Source organism: Phyllobates terribilis, unplaced genomic scaffold (genome assembly GCF_046119375.1).
Source record: "Phyllobates terribilis strain yellow unplaced genomic scaffold, ASM4611937v1 Scaffold_7__3_contigs__length_470593459, whole genome shotgun sequence".
NCBI lineage: Eukaryota > Metazoa > Chordata > Amphibia > Anura > Dendrobatidae > Phyllobates > Phyllobates terribilis.
The window spans coordinates 168382170-168405697 of NW_027362767.1; the positions used below are offsets into that span (position 1 = coordinate 168382170).

At 48.7% G+C, this 23528-nt stretch overlaps 1 protein-coding gene across 1 annotated transcript in view; it reads right to left on the bottom strand.

The window, feature by feature from the left end:
• Positions 1 to 1515: 1515 nt before the first annotated feature.
• The window catches only part of LOC141155439 (uncharacterized), an 82718-nt gene continuing 60705 nt past the window's right edge, over positions 1516 to 23528 (bottom strand). The window contains exon 8 of the mRNA XM_073642304.1: positions 1516 to 1605. Coding sequence (XP_073498405.1) covers positions 1516 to 1605 — 90 coding nt within the window. The remainder of the gene's footprint in view (positions 1606 to 23528) is intronic.

Below are 23528 nucleotides of genomic sequence, written 5' to 3' on the forward strand. Positions count from 1 at the left end.
GTCTGGCAAGGGGTAGGTATAATCAATGGTAGCACTCACCTAAAGGTGTGGTGTGCAGGCACAACAACTATAAATGCATCAAAAGCCGCTGCTGCTGCCTCGTGGCTGGAGGAAATGGTTCTTCCAGAGATAATGGAGCAGATTTGGTTAAATCTATCCCACTGTGAGACAAGATCTAATCTCGGTTGTCTCACTTTCTTGTATTTTTTACTCTTTATGTTTATCTTCCCTCACAATTCATATCTTTTTATCACCCTTATTTTATTTTTTTTGCTTTATTTTATTTTACATATCAATCTGCTCGATCAAGGTTTAACTTTGTTCCCTGCACCCCTTCTCTATTTTATTTCTTCTCTACCTTATTAACCACTTTACCTTCCTTGTGCCTTGTGTGAACATACTTTTTTTCCCTTTTTTTTTCTTTTTATTTCTCCTCGCTTCCTCCCCCTCCCATTTTAGGGGCGTTCCTTATGCTTTTTGGAGCCATTTTCTCCTACTTAAAGCCCTCAGTTGTTATGTCCTGCTCATTTGGTTTTTATACCTTGAGAAAGGTGCCGGTCCAGCGCAGAAACGCGTTGGTATTAATAAAAACCGTCTTGGAATCCCAAGCCTCTTCATTCCTGCAGCGCAGCCCGCCTAAACGTGCCAGCTTCCAATTTTTACCTGAGATATCAAGGCTCAGAGCACAGCAGACATACAGCAGTCCTTCACCCACCTTGTCTTAATTTGAGCCAAAATTCAAAGCTGTAAATGCGGGCCCAGACTCCTTCATGGCCCCTGGCTGACTGATGCTATGCCATTATAAAATTTCGACTATGGGTCAATTGATGCCACTTTTTCTGGTCTCTGCCCCTAATTTGAGCTGTTTTGGCAATTTTTAGGCCCCCCTTGAAGATGTTGTCTATGTATTTGGTTTTGCCTACCATTGAATTCAGTGGGGTTTGGATATGCATGACTAAGTGTTCTGCGAACTGTTTGGTGGACATTGGGAAGTTCGACGATCAGAACCAAACAGAACCTTGAAAGGTTCGCTCATCTCTACTGACTATACCTAGGGTGATAAACCTCACAACATTAGAAGCCTCCTTTGTACCAGATGCCAAGGTGCAGAAAAGGTGGATGAAGAGGACATTGAGTGGCATGAAGGAGTAAAAAAATGGCCAGACAAAGCTGTTCAGAGAATTGGATGGGTGTTTGTGATCGTGGGGCAGGTGAGTGCGAGTTGAGTATTAATTTTGTCATTTTTATTATGCTCCGGATCTAGAAAAATTCTGATATCTGAAGCAATTTCAATTGATCTTAAACTATTTTCTAATCTCTAAAAACTATGTCTTTATGGATCACCGAAATCTTGCCCAGAGGATTTACTATAGGTTCCAGGGTAACAGAATGTTCTGTCGCAGGAAATTGGACCTGTGTAACTAAGGTCTTACATCGATTGGTGCAATTCATAATTTTGAGACCAGATATTATGTGTTGGTTTCCCCATAAAAGAACTGTGGCCAGTGAATACATTTAGCAGGTCTCAAGGACATTCTTAAATTCAGAAGGATCTGGATTTTCCTGCAGAGGCACCCAGGTAGAAATCAAAGAGTAGCTACTGGCCTGTGTCAGAAGTTGTAGAAATAGTTGTCAACTAGCTGGGTCAGAACCCAAAAAATCAGCAACAATAACTGAATCAAGTACTTATGTCACAGTAATCACTGAGATAAATCCATAGGTAAAGCAGAGCCTTGAGAAAGTAGAAAAATCAAACCATTCAAGAAGAAATAGAGAAAAGCATCTAAGAGGTTAATCAGCAGAGTATTCAAAGTACTAGAGCTTGGACTTATTAATCCAGTTATAAGCAAACAGGAAATATTATAGCATACAATGCAATAACTGAAAAGAGGCAACACAGATGGATTTGAACAGTACACAGTGCACCCCTGTTGGCCTACAAGCCCACCCTGCAATTGGTTATACTAGTTGTAGACATTGGCCTGTCAGTGGGACCTTTATAAAGTAACCACAAATTCAATATGCATAGTATGAGGGGAGGACACAATGACCGAATATGCCGGTATCAATACTGGCTCCCTCAGTGTCAACTCCGTCCACAGAATTAAAGTGGTGAATTGTGACAAAAGCATGAATGGGGACAGGTACGTTCATAATGGGTGAAGACGAGAGTTAGTTCAATTCTATTTGAAGGACCCGGTTAATCATCCACATCATGTGTACTGTAGCCTGAGATCTGCTTCATATCTGACCACATCCGTGGCTCTTATTTTGATTAGCCAGCCTGGAGCAATGTGCTTAATGTCACTACAATGATTTTATGCCATGCTGGCTAATCAAAAGAAGAGCAGCAGATGATGGCAGGTGAGAGGAGATTCTAAGGGCTGCAGTCCAGAAGCCACAACTTCATGAATTGGCCAATGGACCAAGTACTGCGAATTAATTCACAACAACTCTAGTGGAGATTATTGACTAGTAGAATGAGTAAGCCGTTGTTATTGTTTTTTATATCACTTTCCTCTAAGCCACTTACTTACAATCCATGTTAAAGTCATCGACATGCTCAGCCTTCTCAGTAAAGATTGTGTTAATTTTAGAACAAGTATACAAATTATCAAGAGAACCCACCAAAGATTCCTTGTATTGGGACTTGTCAGTCCTTTAGGGTATACAAATGTAGCTTAAATTGGTGGATGCTAAGAGGTCTAGGCTTTGTGCGAATGTGAAGGTCAAATTGCAGTTGTTGCCCGTGAGCTGTTGACAAATTTTTCTCTGCTCTCCTTGAATTTATTTGGTAAGTATGCCCATTTTTATATATTTACTGAAATGAAGTACTGCATTTTTACTTCTGATAGATGCTTATCTTAGATTTAGCTTCTGGTGGGTTGCCTATAGTGGAAGGGGTGTCAGAGGCCCATTATACTATTTCTACTCTGGTGAAATTGATGCCGCTTTAGTGGTGTGTGGCAATAATTTTTGGAAATGTGGAGACTCTATGTTGGCCTGCACTTACTTTCAGTCAACTACCTGTGTTACTATCCTTAAAGTTTTCTGCCAATAGTCATCTACAAAACTGATATGTGTCCCACCTGAGATATCAAGAAGCTCTGGAGAGGGACAAAAGCGCACACAAAATAGGGCAATACCGTCTGGCAAGGGGTAGGTATAATCAATGGTAGCACTCACCTAAAGGTGTGGTGTGCAGGCACAACACCTATAAATGCATCAAAAGCCGCTGCTGCTGCCTCGTGGCTGGAGGAAATGGTTCTTCCAGAGATAATGGAGCAGATTTGGTTAAATCTATCCCACTGTGAGACAAGATCTAATCCCAGTTGTCTCACTTTCTTGTATTTTTCTGTAGTATGATAAATGCAATTTACAGGATGCATTGCTCGTTGAATTTAATATTTCGCAACCAGCTCTCAATGAATAATTGGTATAATAGTAACATGTTTTAATATTTTTATGGGGCATTTTGAATTCCATTTTTTTTTTGCTTTCGTGGGACAAATCTGGTTGTATTGATTTTCTTCTTTGGCCATATAGGAAAGAAAAGGTATATGTTACGAAAAAGCATACTCTAAAAATATACATAAAGAGGTTGTCCAGTGAACAAAACGTATCTATTCACAGGTTAGATGATAACTTATAGATTGGTGGAGTTCCAGCACTAGTACTTACTGGCAGAATGGTGGACTTTTATTCCCATTTAGAATGGGGATGCCCCATGGCCCCACTATTCATTCTTCATGGGATTTTTCCAGTAGCTCCAAAGTTAATGAATGGAGCGGTGGCCGGATCTGCACAATAGGGTCAATGGGGATAAAATTGTCTCTTCCCATTGGTCAGACTTCCGCTGATCTATAAGTTATTATCATCTATGTTTGGATAGCTGATAACTAACCTACACAAAATAATAACCCCTGTAAGTTTGTAGCTCCCTATCACAGGGTCATATATGTGACATTAATATCTGCTTGGTCAATTACATAGTAGGGTCCAATAAGTAAATCCTTTTTCATTTTTTTTTTCACTAGTTAACTTTTACAATGTTATTACTTGTGGCTCCATATTTTGTGCATAACTACTGTGATTGAACTCTTCTGCTTGATTTCTGCTGCACTGAAATATTCATCTGCACATGAGTCTGTATCCAGGGTTTGCATCTGTACATGTGCACATAACCAATGCGAATATTGAGGAGAAAAAATCATTTATTATCAGAGATTTGAAATCTCAGTTCTGCATGACCAGAGCTGTAACACTGTGCATAGTGTATCCATTCTTTCACAAAATGTTTAGAGAGTGAATGCATCAGCTGGAAGATGTTCTACTAGGTTCTAACCATGCAGGGTGCCCAAAGTTTTCCATCAGACCATTTTCCTTTCTGTAATATTTAAAATGTAAAAAATGACAATATTTTTTTATTTTCTTGCCTAAAATACAAAGAAAAGGTGTCCTCTTTAACTTTAGCCCTTTTAGAGATCATTTCATTTTTAACTTGCTTAACTGTTCACAATAACAGTAATTTTGACCAGGAGTGCCAAAACTTTTATATGACACTGTAAGATCAAGCATTCATTATTAAAGATGAGCGAATCTTTTGAAATTCTAATTTGCCCACTTTTCCACCAAAATTGTATTTGCCATGCCTAAAATCATATGAATCTCAATATTAGAAAGCTTGGAAATTACACATGGGAGAAAGACAGGGATCGGATTCCACTGACCATATTAGCTTACACTCTACAGGAGAGAGTGAGGACCCCACTGACCATAAGAGCTTACACTTTACAGAAGAGAGAGAGGAAGCCACTGACTATGAGAGGTTACACTCTACAGTAAAGAGAGAGAACCCTGAAGACTTTAAGAGCTTATACTTTACATGACAGAGAGAGAGGACCCCACTGAGCATAAGAGCTTATACTCTACAGAAGAGAGAGAGGAACCCATTGACTATGAGTGCTTTCACTCTACAGGAGAGAGAGGACCCTGATGACCATAAGAGCTTATACTCTACATGAGAGAGCGAGGACTCCACTGACCATAATAGCTTACACTCTACAGAAGAGAGGGAGAGGAACCCACTGACCATAAGAGCTTACACTCTACAGAAGAGAGAGAGAGTACCCCACTGACCATAACAGCTTACACTCTACAGAAGAGAGAGAGGAAGCCACTGACCATGAGAGCTTACACTCTACTGTAAAGAGAGAGGCCCATGATGACTGTAAGAGCATAAATTTTACATGACAGAGAGAGAGGGCCCCACTGATCATAAGAGCTTACATTTTACAGAAGAGAAAGGACCCTACTGACCATGAGAGGTTGCAATCTACGAGAGAGAGAGAGGACCCCACTGACCATAAGACCTTACACAAGAGGACCCTGCTGACCATAAGAGCTTATACTCTTCATGAGAGAGAGCGAGGACCCCACTGACCATAAAAGCTTACACTCTACATGAGAGAGAGAGGAACCCATTGACTATGAGTGCTTTCACTCTACAGGAGAGAGAGGACCCTGATGACCATAAGAGCTTATACTCTACATGAGAGAGCAAGGACTCCACTGACCATAATAGCTTACACTCTACAGAAGAGAGGGAGAGGAACCCACTGACCATAAGAGCTTACACTCTACAGAAGAGAGAGAGAGTACCCCACTGACCATAACAGCTTATACTCTACAGAAGAGAGAGAGGAAGCCACTGACCATGAGAGCTTACACTCTACTGTAAAGAGAGAGGACCATGATGACTGTAAGAGCATAAATTTTACATGACAGAGAGAGAGGGCCCCACTGATCATAAGAGCTTACACTTTACAGAAGAGAAAGGACCCTACTGACCATGAGAGGTTACAATCTACGAGAGAGAGAGAGGACCCCACTGACCATAAGACCTTACACAAGAGGACCCTGCTGACCATAAGAGCTTATACTCTTCATGAGAGAGAGCGAGGACCCCACTGACCATAAAAGCTTACACTCTACATGAGAGAGAGGACCATGCTGACCATAAGAGCTTACACTCTACAGAAGAGAGAGAGGATGACACTGACCATAAGAGTTTACACTCTACAGAAGAGAGAGAGGAAGCCACTGACTAAGAGAGGTTACACTCTACAGTAAAGAGAGAGGACCCTGATGACTATAAGAGCTTATACTTTACATGAAAGAGAGCGAGGACTCCACTTACAATAATAGCTTACACTCTACAGAAGAGAGAGAGGAACCAATTGACTATGAGAGCTTTCACTCTACAGGAGAGAGAGGACCCTGATGACCATAAGAGCTTATACTCTACATGAAAGAGAGCGAGGACTCCACTTACCATAATAGCTTACACTCTACAGAAGAGAGAGAGGACTCCACTGACCATAAGAGCTTACACTCTACAGAAGAGAGAGAGGACCCCACTGACCATAAGACCTTACACTCTGCAGTAGAGAGAGAGGAACCCACTGACCATGAGTGGTCACACTCTACAGTAAAGGGAGAAGACCCTGATGACCATAAGAGCTTATACTTTATATGACAGAGAGAGAGGACCCCACTGACCATAAGAGCTTACACTCTACAGAAGAGAGAGAGGAACCCACTTAATATGAGTGCCTTCACTCTACAGAAGAGAGAGAGAGTACCCCACTGACCATAAGAGCTTACACTCTACAGAAGAGAGAGAGAGTACCCCACAGACCATAAGAGCTTACACTCTACAGAAGAGAGAGAGAGGAAGCTGACTCGCCCCCTGGGCCGTGGGGCACTCGGATCCGGGCAGTAGGGAAACGGTGGGAGTAGTAGTGGCAACCCGGTTCCATGGCTCAGGGTGGTCAGGCCAGTGGTAGTCCATTATGTGCTATTGATTATGTCCGACTACGCCACCCGTGGATTTGCGGTCATTAGGTACCGCCGCTGCAAGGCAGACCGCTGGGGCTGATGAGGTGTGCAGCTGGGATGGTGTGACTCCCAACGGGAAGAGTGCGGCCCCAGGGCAGTGTAGTGGATGGTGGGAGTGATGGTGGTGAGAGTCCCAGTACCGGTAGTGCTGGAGGCGCGAAGGAGCACACAGACATTAGGTTGCAGTCCAGGGTCTTTACTGAAACAGGTAAACTGACCCATAAACAGTCCCAGCTAGGAGGGGACCTGGATGTCTGAGAGCAACGGGGAAATTGGCCCTGGTCAGGGTGAGGGTGTAGGCCTACCGTGCTTTCTGCGCTCCTTCTGCCTATCTCCTCATTATAGGGTAACAGCCCACGTTTCCGAGCTTTCCGTGTGTTCTCGCCTGTATGGCCTGCGACGTGGGTTCCTTTCTGCTCCCAGCCTTGTACGGCTCTGCTGGTCCCTTCTGTTGTGGCAGAGCCTCCAGGCTTCTTAGGCCAAGGAATATACAGTCCCCTGCGAACTGGTTATCTGCTGGGGGATGTGGAATCCTCCCAGCCTCAGACACCAAAGTCTGGTAGATTAAGTCCGTTATCTGCCAAGACAGGCTCTCTTCGCCTCTTGTCTCTGGCTTGTGGCTCTCCTCCTGCCACACTTCCTCTTAGGTGCAATACAACTGTCTGTCCCTGCTCTGCTCTGGGACAAGTCTCAGTCCTGAGACAGGCCTTCAAGTTCTCTCTAACCCTGCCCCCAGCACCAGCTTTTATAGGGGCAGCCTGCTCCCCCTACTGGCCTGAGACAGGAGGCATTGCATGCTAATGTTCCGCTGACCAGAGAACCTCCCCCTTGCTCTCAGACACAACTTTATTACATTTTGTGGCATCCAGGCCAGGGTGTCACATTCCCCCATAGTAAAATTTAGTACTCCGGGACTAAACAGTAAATAAAGAATAACATGCATAACCATAAAACATTATCATGAAAGTGACGCACAAATTGAGTTCTTAAGGTCACAGTGTGGTCTGTGACCGGGTGTACATATCGCCAATACAACGGGGAGCCTTAACCAGGTGGGGGTCTGTCCTACCCCAAGTCCTTTACAGTCTTAGTTCATTCCTTGGTTAGGCTCCGAACGCAGTCCATACAAGGTCCCGGTTATAAAAAGTCCATAACATTTGAGTCCTTAAGGTAACTGCAAGAAACTGAAACACGCTATTAATAATCATGCAGGTAACTTGGCAAACATTTCAACATTTGGCAACAGGGTTATTTACAATCCTAGCGCGCTCTATATTTTCCAGCGAGCGGGTATCTGCCCCTTTGTGCTCCTGGTTGACCTACGTAGCCCACTGTCTGGTGGTGGACCAACCTGGCTTTCCCCACTAGCGTTAGGGGTACAGCTACCAGCTGGGTGTACAGGTAGGGCAGGCAGCTGTCTGCGGGTCCTTTGGCTTACCGCAGGCATGGCAGGCTCACTGTCAGCAGAGGGTTGACTCTCCTGGGCTGTTGGTACAGGCGCTTCTGCCTCTGGAACCGCTTGCTCCTCTTCACCTTCCGGCTCTGGTGTTGGTTGTTGCTGTGCCGGTTGCAGGAAATGCAGGACGGGTACCACTATGGCATTATTTATGCGAGTCCAGGACTGAGGGAACTCTCCGAGAACGGTGCTGATCATTTCTTCCTTGTCCTCTGCGGGTTCAAGGTCACTCTGATCCTCTTCTGCACTACGGAGTTGCTCGGGGCATCTTTTGAGGTGGTCCCTGGAGACGACATTAGTGGTTTCTCCTCCGTCCTTGGTGATTACGCACACCTTTGGGTTGTCGTGGTCAGACTGCAGTACGGTGTAGGGTTCCCTTTCCCACTGGTCGTCCAACTTATGTAGCTTTCTTTTTCGCTTTAGGACTTGCTCACCAGGTTCTAGGGGACCAGCAGGGGCGTGTTGATTGAAGAGTTTTTCTTGCCTCTCTCTCACCTGGGCCAGGCTCTTCTCCACACTCTCCTGTACCTTCTTGTACTGCAGTTGCCTTTTTGTATCCCAGTCCGCATCCGGGGAGGTGTCCTCAGGTATTAGGACTCCCATCTCCAGGTCTACGGGCAGCTTACCTGGTCTGGCTCGCATCAGGTAAGCCGGGGTGCAGTTTGTAGCATGCACCGGGATATTGTTGTATAGATCTATCAGGTCCGGCAGTTTTTCTGGCCACAGGCTGCGTTCCTCCAGGGGCAACGTCTTCAGCTGATCAATGACTATATTGTTCATCTTCTCACACATCCCGTTGGTTTGTGGCTGGTAAGGCGTTGTACGAATCTTCTTACAGCCATAGAGGTTGCAGAACTCCTGGAAGATTTCAGCCTCGAACGCTGGACCCTGGTCTGTCAGGACCTGTTCTGGATACCCCTGTGGATGGCAGAAATATTGCTGGAAGGCTCTGGCCGCTGTTTGGGCTGTCAAGTCATTTACCGGGACCACCACTAGAAAACGGGAATAGTGGTCCACGATTGTCAGGGCATAGATGTATCCAGACCGGCTTGGAGCCAATTTGACGTGGTCCAGAGCTACCAGCTCAAGAGGCTGCGTGGTGACGATGGGCCTCAAGGGTGTCTTCTGGCTGGTGCGGTCCTTCCTCCTCAGGTGACAAGGGCCACAGTCTCTGCACCACTTTTCTACAGGTCCTCTCATGCCGACCCAAAAGAACCTTCCTCTTAGTAGGAACTCCAGTTTCTTCCAACCGAAGTGTCCCGCTCTGTCATGGTAAGCCCCCAGGACCATAGCTGCATCCCGCCTTGGGACCACGACTTGCCAGGTCAGCTCGTGCGTCCGGTGGTTGACAATCCTTCTGCACAGCTTGCCTTCGTAGAGGAACAGCTTGCTCTTCTCCTTCCACAGCTGCTTGGCTTCCTCTGGAGCATCCGGATCCATGCGGGCGTCTTCCTGGGCCAGCAGATCTTTCACCAGGTGGATGGCAGGGTCACTATTTTGGGTCTCGGCCCAGCTGTGGTGAGGTAGGGGATTGATCATCACGGTTGTTAGATCCTCCTCCTTCACGCGGTGGGAGTATTGGGCGGCTCCATACCGGTGAAAAGCAGGGAGCTCTACCTCTTCCAGCTCTTCTGGGTCTTCGTCACCTTCAGGTAAGTGAGGCATCCTCGATAGGGCGTCAGTGTTGGCATTGGTTTTGCCGGCCCGGTACTTGATCACGAAGTCATAGTTGGAGAGACGGGCCATCCACCGCTGTTCTAGGGCACCCAGTCTTGCATTGTCCAGGTGTGTCAACGGGTTGTTGCCGTGTACACGGTGAACTTTGTGGAGGCCAGGTAATGCTTGAAGCGTTCCGTCACGGCCCACACCACCGCCATGAATTCTAGCTTGAAGGAGCTGTAATTCTCCGGGTTTCTCTCGGTGGGCCTCAGCTTCCGGCTGGCGTATGCGATCACCCTTTCTCTGCCCTGTTGGTTTTGGGACAATACGGCTCCCAGTCCCACCTTACTGGCGTCTGTGTGGAGAATAAAAGGCTGGCCATAGTCAGGGTAGGCCAGAATCTCATCCCCCGTGAGGGCCATCTTCAACTGGCGGAAGGACTCCTCTTCCGGTTTATCCCACTTGAAGGGTGGCTTTTGACTTCTGGACTTAGACTGTCCGATCAGGAGGTCCTGCATAGGAGCTGCCATCTTAGTGAACCCGGGGATGAACCTTCGGTAGTAGCCTACCAACCCGAGAAACTGTCTCACCTCTTTGATGTTCGAGGGGCTTTGCCAGCTCTTGATTGCCGTGACCTTGTCAGGGTCGGGGGCCACTCCTTCCGCGCTTACCACGTGCCCTAGGTACTGGACCTTTGGTTTCAGCAGGTGAAACTTCGATGGTTTCACCTTCAGGCCGTAGCCTGCCAGGGCTTCGAACACCTCGGCCAGGTGCTTTAGATGGTCCTCGTAGGTCTTCGAATAGACGATCACGTCGTCCAGGTAAAGGAGGACCGTCTCGAAGTTTCGGTGCCCTAGACAGCATTCCATCAGCCGCTGGAAGGTCCCTGGTGCGTTGCAGATCCCGAAGGGCATACAGTTGAACTCACTCAGTCCCATCGGGGTGGTGAAGGCGGTCTTCTCCTTGTCAGCCTCTGCCACAGGAACCTGCCAGTACCCGCTAGTAAGGTCCAAAGTAGAAAAGGAGTTAGCTGATTTTAGTGCGGCTAAAGACTCCTCTATTCTAGGCAGTGGATATGCGTCTTTGTGGGTGATACAGTTGATTTGTCTATAGTCCACGCACATTCTCATGGTGCCGTCTTTCTTTTTGACCAGAACCAAGGGGGCTGACCAGGGGCTACAGCTGTCTCTAATGACCCCAGCTTCTTTCATCTCTCTTAGCATGCCCTTTGCGTTCTGATAATGTGCAGGGGGTACAGGTCTGTGCCTCTCTTTTATTGGTGGGTGGTTCCCTGTGGGGATGTGGTGTTCTATCCCTTTTACTCTGCTGAAGTCTAGCGGGTGCTTACTAAAGACTCTCTCGTACTCCTGTACCACCCGGTAAACTCCTTGTTTTTGGTGCAGGGGAGTGGAGTCAGCACCCACATGGAGTTTCTGGCACCAGTCCTCCTTTTGTTTCTGGGAGCCATTACCCTCCACCTGAGGAGATGGAGGCAAGGGTTCCACGGCCCTGATAGCTTTGTGTTCGACAACAAACAGTTTGGTGAGTGTAGCGTACCTGGGTAAGTGTACTTCCCTCTCCCCAATGTTGAGGATGCGGACGGGCACCCTCCCATGACGGACATCAACCACCCCCCGGGCTGTCAAAATGGTGGGCCTGCTGTCTGAGTACACAGGTTCTACCATGGCTTGGTAGTCTCTACCTCTCAACCCGATTGCAGTCCGACACCAGATCATCATTTCAGTTTTGGGAGGCATGGAAATGGGGAATGGGTCACTCAGTCTTACGCTACCGATCTCACCACCAGACAGTTCTACCTGCTGCCGTCTCATCAGGGCTTTTATCTCCTTGTTGAGGACTCTCTGTTGGCTGGAACTAGCATTCACCGCCACCTGTTGTAGAATTACAATTACCTCTGAAAGACAATTTTCAATTACGTTAGTACCCACAGTTATTTTAGGGTGACTTTCACGACGGTCAATGTCCACAATAATCACTCCCTGTGCCGGCAGTTCAACTTTACCAATTTTAATGGTCATCTCCTTGAACCCCATCTGCGGCACGGGTAAGCCATTACTGGCGATGATGCTCAAGTTACTGTCTGGATACCGTGTGATATCAGCATCAGTCCAATACTGCTTAAAAAGTACATAAGGGATAGTGGTTACTTGTGACCCAGTATCCAGCAAGGCTTTCATGGGGATACCGTCCAGCACCACGGGTAAAAACCGGGCGCCCCCCAACGTACTTATTACGCCAATTGTAAGGGCCTGGTGATCTTATGCCTGGGGGTTGGCCCTCTGCCCCAGGTTGGACCCGTTTAAATTACAGTACCTGGAAATGTGTCCGGGCTGGTTGCATCGACGGCAAATGGGCTGTCCATCCTCTGCGTAGCGGTCTGTGGGCCTCCCTCGGAACGACGGGATCCTCCTCTGTCGACGCCACGGGACATCCTCCGGACTTGAAGCCAGCTCGATGGGTCTTGATGGGTCCACTTGTAATGCCTGGACGGTCCTGGTCAACGCCGCTACGCTCCTGGTCAGCTCCTGGACTTGGTGTTGCAGGTCTTTCGACGGGGCTTGGTTCAGGGCCTGTGCATCAGCCCCCACGGGATCCATAGAGGAGGGCGCCGCCTCCTGGTGGTAGGTGAGAGCAGGGCGCCGGGGGTTTATAGCGCCACTGGTTGCAGATTCACGGAGCACCCTTATGGCCCTGTCCTTAAATTGGGCAAAGGTCAGGTCGGGGTTCTGAAAGAACATGAGGCGCAGTTGGGCCCTGTGGGCGCTAGACAGCAGACCTTCTATGAATTGTTCTGTTAGCAGCTTATCCATTTCCTGCACACTGCCAGGGTCAGTTTGTTGAATAGCCCTCAAGGCTTCCTGCAGATTTAGGGCATAGTCTCTGATGTTGTCCTGTGCCCGCTGCTTACATCCATAGAATCTCATTTTAATTTCAGCGGAGGTACGTGTGTCAAAGGTACCCCGCAGCCAGGCCAGAATACCCTTCACAGTCCTTTTCTCCTCAGTGGGCCATGATTTTACCTCCCTTTGGGCTGCGCCAGTTAACTGCCCTGTTAGTATGCTGACCTTCTGTTCCTCTGTCAGGGGGTAGACGTGGAACAGACTGTACAGCCTTTCCTTAAAGTCAGTTAGGGCATGGGGCTCCCCTGAGTACTTGGGCAGCCAGGCCGCTCCAGGGATGTAGGGTAGGGAAAAGGGCATCACAGCTGCTGCAGGTGCGTTGGTGGTAGTGGGCACCTCTGTGTCCGACATCTTCCTCCCCCCTAGTTAAGCGTGGCCTACCTTCCGACGATCCTCTTCTGTAGGCCGCGGCTCCGCTGTTGCTGCTCTGGACGAGGACCTTGCGTCGCGTCCTGATGACGTCAGCGTCGCTCTCTCTCCCTTCCAGGACCTTGCGCAGCGTCGGTGCGTGGGGCGGAGCTTCGGATCTCGCGCGGTTTGGACGTCCACGCCCCTCTTCTTCCCGCGCGGTGTCCTGAAGATGGCGTCCGACGGCGGGAAAACGACTTCGGATGGCGGGAAAACAGCTGAAGATGGCGGGAACCGACTGAAGATGGCAGGAACTGACTGAAGATGGCGGGAAATGGCTCCGGATGGCGGGAACCCTCTTTTCAGGTAAATGCAAAGTCTTTTCTAGGCACGCAATACCCGTTTGTGGCGGGTTGGTTGCAATCCTGCCGACTACGCCAAAGCTGACTCGCCCCCTGGGCCGTGGGGCACTCGGATCCGGGCAGTAGGGAAACGGTGGGAGTAGTACTGGCAACCCGGTTCCATGGCTCAGGGTGGTCAGACCAGTGGTAGTCCGTTATGTGCTATTGATTATGTCCGACTACGCCACCCGTGGATTTGCGGTCATTAGGTACCGCCGCTGCAAGGCAGACCGCTGGGGCTGGTGAGGTGTGCAGCTGGGATGGTGTGACTCCCCACGGGAAGAGTGCGGCCCCAGGGCAGTGTAGTGGATGGTAGGAGTGATGGTGGTGAGAGTCCCAGTACCGGTAGTGCTGGAGGCGCGAAGGAGCACAAAGACAATAGGTTGCAGTCCAGGGTCTTTACTGAAACAGGTAAACTGACCCATAAACAGTCCCAGCTAGGAGGGGACCTGGATGTCTGAGAGCAACGGGGAAATTGGCCCTGGTCAGGGTGAGGGTGTAGGCCTACCGTGCTTTCTGCGCTCCTTCTGGCTATCTCCTCATTATAGGGTAAACAGCCCACGTTTCCGAGCTTTCCGTGTATTCTCGCCTGTATGGCCTGCGACGTGGGTTCCTTTCTGCTCCCAGCCTTGTACGGCTCTGCTGGTCCCTTCTGTTGTGGCAGAGACTCCAGGCTTCTTAGGCCAAGGAATATACAGTCCCCTGCGAACTGGTTATCTGCTGGGGGATGTGGAATCCTCCCAGCCTCAGACACCAAAGTCTGGTAGATTAAGTCCGTTATCTGCCAAGACAGGCTCTCTTCGCCTCTTGTCTCTGGCTTGTGGCTCTCCTCCTGCCACACTTCCTCTTAGGTGCAATACAACTGTCTGTCCCTGCTCTGCTCTGGGACAAGTCTCAGTCCTGAGACAGGCCTTCAAGTTCTCTCTAACCCTGCCCCCAGCACCAGCTTTTATAGGGGCAGCCTGCTCCCCCTACTGGCCTGAGACAGGAGGCATTGCATGCTAATGTTCCCCTGACCAGAGAACCTCCCCCTTGCTCTCAGACACAGCTTTATTACATTTTGTGGCATCCAGGCCAGGGTGACACAAACCCACTGACCATAAGAGCTTACACTCTACAGAGGAGAGAGAAAGGACCCCACTGGCCATAAGAGCTTACACTCTACAGAAGAGAGAGAGGACCCCACTGACCATAAGAGCTTACACTCTACAGAAGAGAGAAAGGACCCTACTGACCATGAGAGCTTACAATTTACGAGACAGAGAGAGAGAGATGACCCCACTGACTATAAGAGCTTACACACTATAGGAGAGAGAGAGAACCTGCTGATCATAAGAGATTATAATCTACATGAGAGAGAGCGAGGACCCCACTGACCATAAGAGCTTACAGTCGACAGAAGAGAGAGAGGAACCCACTGACTATGAGTGCTTTCACTCTACAGGACAGAGAGGACCCTGATGACCATAAGAGTTCATACTCTACATGAGGGAGAAAGAGGACCTCACTGACCATAAGAGATTATACTCTACATGAGAGAGAGGACTATGCTGACCATAAGAACTTACACTGTACAGAACAGAGAAAGGACTCCACTGACCATAAGAGCTTACACTCTACAGGATAGAGAGGGCCTTGTTGACCATAAGAGCTTACACTCTACATGAGAGAGAGAGGACCCCACTAACCATAGGAGCTTACAATCTAAAGGAGTAAGAGAAGATCCTGCTGACCATAAAAGGTTACACTGTACAGGCGAGAGAGAAGACCCTGCTGACCATAAGAGCTTATAGTCTACAGAAGAGAAAGGGGAGGATCCCACTAAGCATAAGAGCTTGCACTCTACAGAAGAGAGAGAGAGGAACCCATTGACCATAAGAGCTTACACACTACAGAAGAGAGAAAGGAACCTACTGACCATGAGAGCTTACAATTTACGAAACAGAGAGAGAGAGAGGGGACCCCACTGACCTTAAGAGCTTACAAACTACAGGAGAGAGAGAGAACCCTGCTGACCATAAGAGCTTATACTCTTCATGAGGGAGAAAGAGGACCTCACTGACCATAATAGCTTACTCTCTATAGGAATGAGAGAGAGGACTTGACTGACCATAAGAGCTTACACTCTACAGAGGAGAGAGAGAGAGAGAGGATCTCTCGCTTCGCCTCTTGCCCCTGGCTCGTGGCTCTCCTACTGCCACACGGCCTCTTAGGCTGCAACACAACTGTCTGTCCCTGCTCTCGGACACCTCTTTCTTCAGACACAGGTTGTCCAGTTCTCTCTAACCCTGCCCCGAGTTCCAGCTTTTATAGGGGCAGCCTACTCGCCCTACTGGCCTGGAACCGGAGGTGCTGCATGCTAATGGTCCCTGACCAAATAACCTCCCCCTTGCTCTCAGACACAGCTTTATTATACATTTGTGGCATCCAGGCCAGGGTGACACATTCCCCCCTAGTAAAACTTAGTACCTGGGACTAAGCCTAAACAAGAGTAACATGCATGACCATTAAAACATTATTAGGCAAGTAAAGGCAAACGACACACATGTTGAGTTCTTAAGGTCACAGTGTGGCCTGTGACCGGGTGTCCATTTCACCAACAACAACGGGGAGCCTTAACCAGGTGGGGGTCTGCCGTAGCCCCAAGTCCTTGACAGTCCTAGTTCATTCCGTTGGTTAAGCTCCAAACATATGTACAGGAAAGTCTCGGTTACTCACAGTTCATTACCTGTTAGTCCATGTTTTAACTGAAAGAAACTAAGAAAACGCGTAGTTACTGGTCATGCAATTATATCTTGAACAATTCAACATTTTACAGGTTAGTTACATTTGCTAGTACACTCTACACTTCCCAGCGAGCGGGTGTTTGCCCCTTAGTGCTTCGGGTTGACCTACATAACCCACTGTCTTGTAGTGGTCGAACCTGTTTTTTCTCACTAGCGCTCGGGGTGCAATCACTGGCTAGACTTACAGGCAGGGCAGGCAGCTGTCTGCGGGTCCTCTGGCTTACCGCAGGCATGGCAGGCTCACTGTCAGCAGAGGGTTGATTCTCCTGGGCTGCTGGTACAGGCTCTTCTGCCTCTGGAACTGCTTGTTCTTCTTCACTTTCCCGCTCTGGTGTAGGTTGCTGCTGAGTTGGTTGCAGGAAATGCAGGACGGGTACCACTATGGCATCGTTTATTCGAGTCCAGGACTGAGGGAATTCTCCGAGAACGGTGCTGATCATTTATTCCTTGTCCTCTGCGGGTTCAAGGTCTCTTTGATCCTCTTCTGCATTCCGTAGTTGCTTGGGGCACCTTTTTAGGTGGTCTCTGGAGACGGTACTAGTGGTTTCTCCCCCATCCTTGGTGATCACGCACACCTTCGGGTTGTCGTGATCAGACTGCAGTACTGTGTAGGGTTCCCTTTCCCACTGGTCGTCCAGCTTGTGTAGCCTTCTCTTTCGCTTCAGGACCTGCTCACCAGGTTCTAGGGGACCTGCAGGGGCGTGTTGGTTGAAGAGTCTCTCTTGCCTTTCTCTCACCTGGGCCAGGCTCTTCTCCACACTCTCCTGTACCTTCTTGTACTGCAGTCGCCTTTCCGTATCCAAGTCCGCATCTGGGGAGGTGTCCTCGGGTATTAGGACTCCCTTCTCCAGGCCTATGGGCAGCTTACCTGGTCTGGCTCACATCAGGTAAGCCGGGGTGCAGTTTGTAGCGTTCACCGGGATATGGTTGTATAAGTCTATCAGGTGTGGCAGTTTTTCTGGCCACAGGCTGCGTTCCTCCAGGGGCAACATCTTCAGGAGATCAATGACTATATTGTTCATTTTCTCACACATCCCGTTGGTTTGTGGGTGGTAAGGCGTTGTCCGAATCTTCTTACAGCCATAGAGGTTGCAGAGATTTCAGCCTCGAACGCTGGACCCTGGTCTGTCAGGACTTGTTCCGGTTACCCGTGTGGGCGGCAGAAGTATTGCTGGAAGGCTCTGGCCGCCGTTTGAGCTGTCAAGTCTTTTACAGGGACCACCACTAGAAATCGGGAATAGTGGTCCACGATTGTCAGGGCATAAACGTATCCTGACCGGCTTGGAGCCAATTTGATGTGGTCCAGAGCTACCAGCTCAAGAGGCTGCTGGGTGACGATGGGCCTCAAGGGTGTCTTCTGGCTGGTGCGGTCCTTCCTCCTTAGATTACAAGGGCCACAGTCTCTGCACCACTTCTCTACAGCCCCTCTCATGCCGATCCAGTAGAACTGGCCTCTTATCAGGAACTCCAGTTTCTTCCAGCCGAAGTGCCCCGCTCTGTCATGGTAAGCCTCCAGGACCATAGCTGCATCTCGCCTTGGGACCACGACTTGCCAGGTCAGCTCGTGCGTCCGGTGGTTGACGAGTCTTCTGCACAGCTTACCTTCATAGAGGAACAGCCTGCTCTTCTCTTTCCATAGCTGCTTGGCTTCCTCTGGAGCATCTGGATCTAGACGGGTGTCTTCTCGGGTCAACAGGTCTTTCACCATGCAGATTGCAGGGTCACTATCTTGGGTCTCGGCCCAGCTGTGGTGAGGTAGGGGATTGATCATGACTGTTGTTAAGTCTTCCTCCTTCACGCGGTGGGAGTATTGAGTGGCTCCATACCGGTGAAACGCAGGGAGTTCTACCTCCTCCAGCTCTTCTGGGTCTTCGCCTCCGTCAGGTAAGTGAGGCATTCTTGATAGGGCATCAGCTTTGGCATTGGTTCTACCTGCCCGGTACTTGATCGTGAAGTCATAATTCGAGAGTCGCGCCATCCACCGCTGCTCTAGGGCACCTAGTCTTGCATTGTCCAGGTGGGTCAACGGGTTGTTGTCCGTGTACACGGTGAACTTTGCAGAGGCCAGGTAATGCTTAAACCGTTCTGTGACGGCCCACACCACTGCCAAGAATTCTAGCTTGAAGGAGCTGTTATTCTCCGGGTTTCTTTCAGTGGGCCTCAGCTTCCGGCTGGCATACGCGATCACCCTTTCTCTGCCCTGTTGGTTTTGTGATAGTACTGCTCCCAGCCCCACATTACTGGCGTCCGTGTGGAGGATAAAAGGCTGGCTATAATCGGGGTAGGCCAGGATCTCATCCCCTGTGAGGGCCATCTTCAACTGGCGGAAGGACTCCTTTTCCGGCTTGTCCCACTTGAAGGGTGGCTTTTGGCTTCTGGACTTAGACTGTCCAATCAGGAGGTCCTGCATAGGGGCTGCCATCTTAGTGAACCCGGAGATGAACCTTCGGTAGTAGCCTAGCAACCCGAGGAATTGCCTCACTTCTTTGATGTTAGAGGGGCTTGGCCAGCTCTTGATGGCTGTCACTTTGTCGGGGTCGGGGGCTACTCCCTCTGCACTCACCACGTGTCCCAGGTACTGGACCTTCGGTTTCGACCGGTGACACTTTGAGGGTTTCACCTTCAGGCCATAGCCTGCCAGGGCTTCGAACACCTCTGCCAGGTGTTTTAGATGGTCCTCGTAGGTCTTCGAATAGACGATCACGTCGTCCAGGTAAAGTAGGACCGTCTCGAAGTTTCGGTGCCCTAGACAGCATTCCATCAGCCTCTGGAAGGTCCCTGGTGCGTTGCAGAGCCCGAAGGGCATGCAGTTAAATTAACTTAATCCCATCGGGGTGGTGAAGGCGGTCTTCTCCTTGTCAGCCTCTGCCACAGGAACCTGCCGGTACCCGCTAGTAAGGTCCAAAGTAGAAAAGAAGTTAGCTGATTTTAGTGCGGCTAAAGATTCCTCTATTCTAGGCAGCGGATATGCATCTTTGTGGGTACTTATTACGCCAATTGTAAGGGCCTGGTGATCTTATGCCTGGGGGTTGTCCCTCTGCCCCAGGTTGGACCCGTTTAAATTACAGTACCTGGAAATGTGTCTGGGCTGGTTGCATCGACGGCAAATGGGCTGTCCATCCTCCGCGTAACGGTCTGTGGGCCTCCCTCGGAACGACGGGGTCCTCCTCTCTCGACGCCACGGGACATCCTCCGGACTTGAAGCCAACTCGATGGGTCTTGACGGGTCCACTTGTAATGCCTGGACGGTCCTGGTCAACGCCGCGACTCTCCTCGTCAGCTCCTGGACTTGGTGGTGCAGATCTTTCGATGGGGCTTGGTTCAGGTCCTGTGCATCGGCCCCACAAAGTCCATAGAGGAGGGTGCCTCCTCCTGGTGGTAGGTGAGAGCAGGGCGCCGGGGGTTTATAGCGCCACTGGTTGCAGGTTCACGGAGCACCCTTATGGCCCTGTCCTTGAATTGGACAAAGGTCAGATCAGGGTTCTGAAAGAACATGAGGCGCAGCTGGGTCCTGTGGGCGCTAGACAGCAGACATTCTATGAACTGTTCTGTTAATAACTTATCTGTATCCTGCACGCTGCCAGGGTCAGCTTGTTTGATGGCTCTCAAAGCTTCCGGCTAACACAAAAAACCCTTTGTCTATTTATCTTAAAAGGTAATCTTTAATAGTCATACTTGACACATATACAGTGCTGGCCAAAAGTATTGGCACCCCTGCAATTCTGTCAGATAATACTCAGTTTCTTACTGAAAATGATTGCAATCACAAATTCTTTGGTATTATTCTCTTCATTTAATTTGCTTGCAAGGAAAAAACACAAAAGAGAATGAAGCAAATATCAAATCATTGATCATTTCACACAAAACTCCAAAAAAGGGCTGGACAAAAGTATTGGCACCCTCAGCCTAATACTTGGTTGCACAACCTTTAGCCAAAATAACTGCGAACAACTGCTTCCGGTAACCATCAATGAGTGTCTTACAATGCTCTGCTGGAATTGTAGACCATTCTTCTTTGGCAAACTGCTCCAGGTTCCTGATATTTGAAGGGTGCCTTCTCCAAACTGCCATTTTGAGATATCTCCACAGGTGTTCTATGAGATTTAGGTCTGGATTCATTGCTGGCCACCTTAGAAGTCTCCAGTGCTTTCTCTAAAACCATTTTATGGTGCTTTTGGAAGTGTGTTTTGGGTCATTGTCCTGCTGGAAGACCCATGACCTCTGAGGGAGACCCAGCTTTCTCACACTGGGCCCTACATTATGCTGCAAAATTTGTTGGTAGTCTTCAGACTTCATAATGCCATGCACACGGTCAAGCAGTCCAGTGCCAGAGGCAGCAAAGCAACCCGAAAACATCAGGGAACCTCCGCCATGTTTGACTGTAGGGACCGTGTTCTTTTCTTTGAATGCCTCTTTTTTTTTCCTGTACACTCTATGTTGATGCTTTTTCCCAAAAAGCTCTACTTTTGCCTCATCTGACCAGAGAACATTCTTCCAAAACGTTTTAGTCTTTCTCAGGTATGTTTTGGCAAACTCCAGCCTGGCTTTTTTATGTCTCGGGGTAAGAAGTGGGGTCTTCCTGGGTATCCTACCATACAGTCCCTTTTCATTCAGACGTCAACGGATAGTACGGGTTGACACTGTTGTACCCTCGGACTGCAGGGCTGCTTGAACTTGTTTGTATGTTAGTCGAGGTTCTTTATCCACCATCTGCACAATCTTCCATTGAAATCTCTCGTCAATTTTACTTTGCCGTCCACATCTAGAGAGGTTAGCCACAGTGCCATGGGCTTTAAACTTCTTGATGACACTGCGCACGGAAGACACAGGAACATTCAGGTCTTTGGAGATGGTCTTGTAGCCTTGAGATTGCTCATGCTTCCTCACAATTTGGGTTCTCAAGTCCTCAGACAGTTCTTTGGTCTTCTTTCTTTTCTCCATGCTCAATGTGGTACACACAAGGACACAGGACAGAGGTTGAGTCAACTTTAATCCATGTTAACTGGCTGCAAGTGTGATTTAGTTATTGCCAACACCTGTTAGGTGTCACAGGTAAGTTACAGGTGCTGTTAATTACACGAATTAGAGAAGCATCACATGATTTTTCAAAGGGTGCCAATACTTTTGTCCACTCCCTTTATTAGGTTTGGTGTGGAATTATATCCAATTTGGCTTTAGGACAATTCTTTTTGTGTTTTTTTCATTGAAGACAAATTAAATGAAGAGAATAATACCAAAGAATTTGTGATTGCAATCATTTTCAGGAAGAAACTGAGTATTATCTGACAGAATTGCAGGGGTGCCAATACTTTTGGCCAGCACTGTAACATACAACAAGTGCCCATAAAGTGCCCATAAAAAGTGACCTAGTGCAGGTAGAACTGTTCATTTATCTTGATTATTTTTATGATTATTTTTTCTTTTTACACACCTTATTGCTGACGACGATAGTCTTCCACTACTGGATATATAATTTTATAGGTGTGAACTTGGACAAAAACAGCCTATACACAACAAGTCACTAAGCTTAAAAATAGCAGGAGAAGGTTGTTGTAGATGGGGCTTATGAATGCATATCTATTATTTCCCAAGCTACATCAATATATCACATATATATATCAAGGGTGCAGCCATATACCAGTAGTCCTTAATCAAATATATTCACATATTCCAGTATAATATTCCTATAGTTAGCAATGCTAATCCCACTCACAGTATGCATTTATGTGGTAAACTGATACTCCATTCCAAATACTTTTTCATGATAAATGAACAGTTCTACCTGCACTAGGTCACTTTTTATGGGCACTTTATGGGCACTTGTTGTATGTTATATGTGTCAAGTATGACTATTAAAGATTACCTTTTAAGATAAATAGACAGGGTTTTTTGTGTTAGCCGGTATAATTATTCCCTTTTTACATGGAATCAAGACTATGTGATCTTCTCTCAAAGCTTCCTGCAAATTTAGGGCATAGTCTCTGATGCTGTCCTGTGCCCGCTGCTTACATCCGTAGAACCACATTTTAATTTCAGCGGAGGTACGTGTATCAAAGGTACCCCGCAGCCGGGCCAGAATGTCCTTTACAGTTCTTTTCTCCTCAGCGGGCCATGACTTTACCTCCCGCTGGGCTGCGCCAGTTAACTGCCCTGTCAGTTTGCTGACCTTCTGTTCCTCTGTCAGAGGGTAAACTTGGAATAAACTGTACAGCCTTTCCTTAAAGTCAGTTAGTGCATGGAGATCCCCTGAATACTTGGGCAGCCAGGCCGCTCCAGGGATGTAAGGCAGGGAGAATGGCATCACCGCTGCTGCAGCTGCGCTGGTGGTAGTGGGCCCCTCCGCGTCCGACATCTTCCTCCCCCCCTAGTTAAGCGTGGCCTACCTTCCGGCGATCCTCTTCTGTAGGCCGCGGCTCCGCTGGTGCTGCTCCGGACGATGACCTTGCGTCGCGTCCTGGTGACGTCATCGTCGCTCTCTCTCCCTTTCAGTACCTTGCGCAGCGTCGGTGCGTAGGGTGGAGCTTCTGGTCTCGCGCGGTTTGGACGTCCACGCCCCTTTTCTTCCCGCGCGGCGTCCTGCAAATGGCGTCCAATGGCGGGAAAACGGCTGAAGATGGCGAGAAGCTGCTGAAGATGGCGGGAGACGGCTGAAAATGGCGGGAAACGGCTCCGGATGGCGGTAAACCTCTTTTTAAGGTACGTGTACAGTCTTTTTCAGGCACGCAATACCCGTTTGTGGCAGGCTGGTCACAGTCCTGCCGACTACGCCAAAGCTGACTCGCCCCCTGGGCCGTGGGGCACTCGGAGCCGGGCAAAAGGGCAATAATGGGGGTAGTAGCGGCGGCCCGGTCCGTGGCTCAGGTTGGTCAGACCAGAGGCAGTCTTCTATATGTTTTGCAATGTCCGACTATGCCACCCGTGGATTGCGGTCAAGGCTAACCGCCGCTGCAGTGCAGACCGCTGGGGCAGATGTAAAGGTGCAGCACTGAATAGTACAACTCCCCACGGGAGGAGTATGGCCCCAGGGCAGTGTATAATGGATGATGGAGGGGATGAT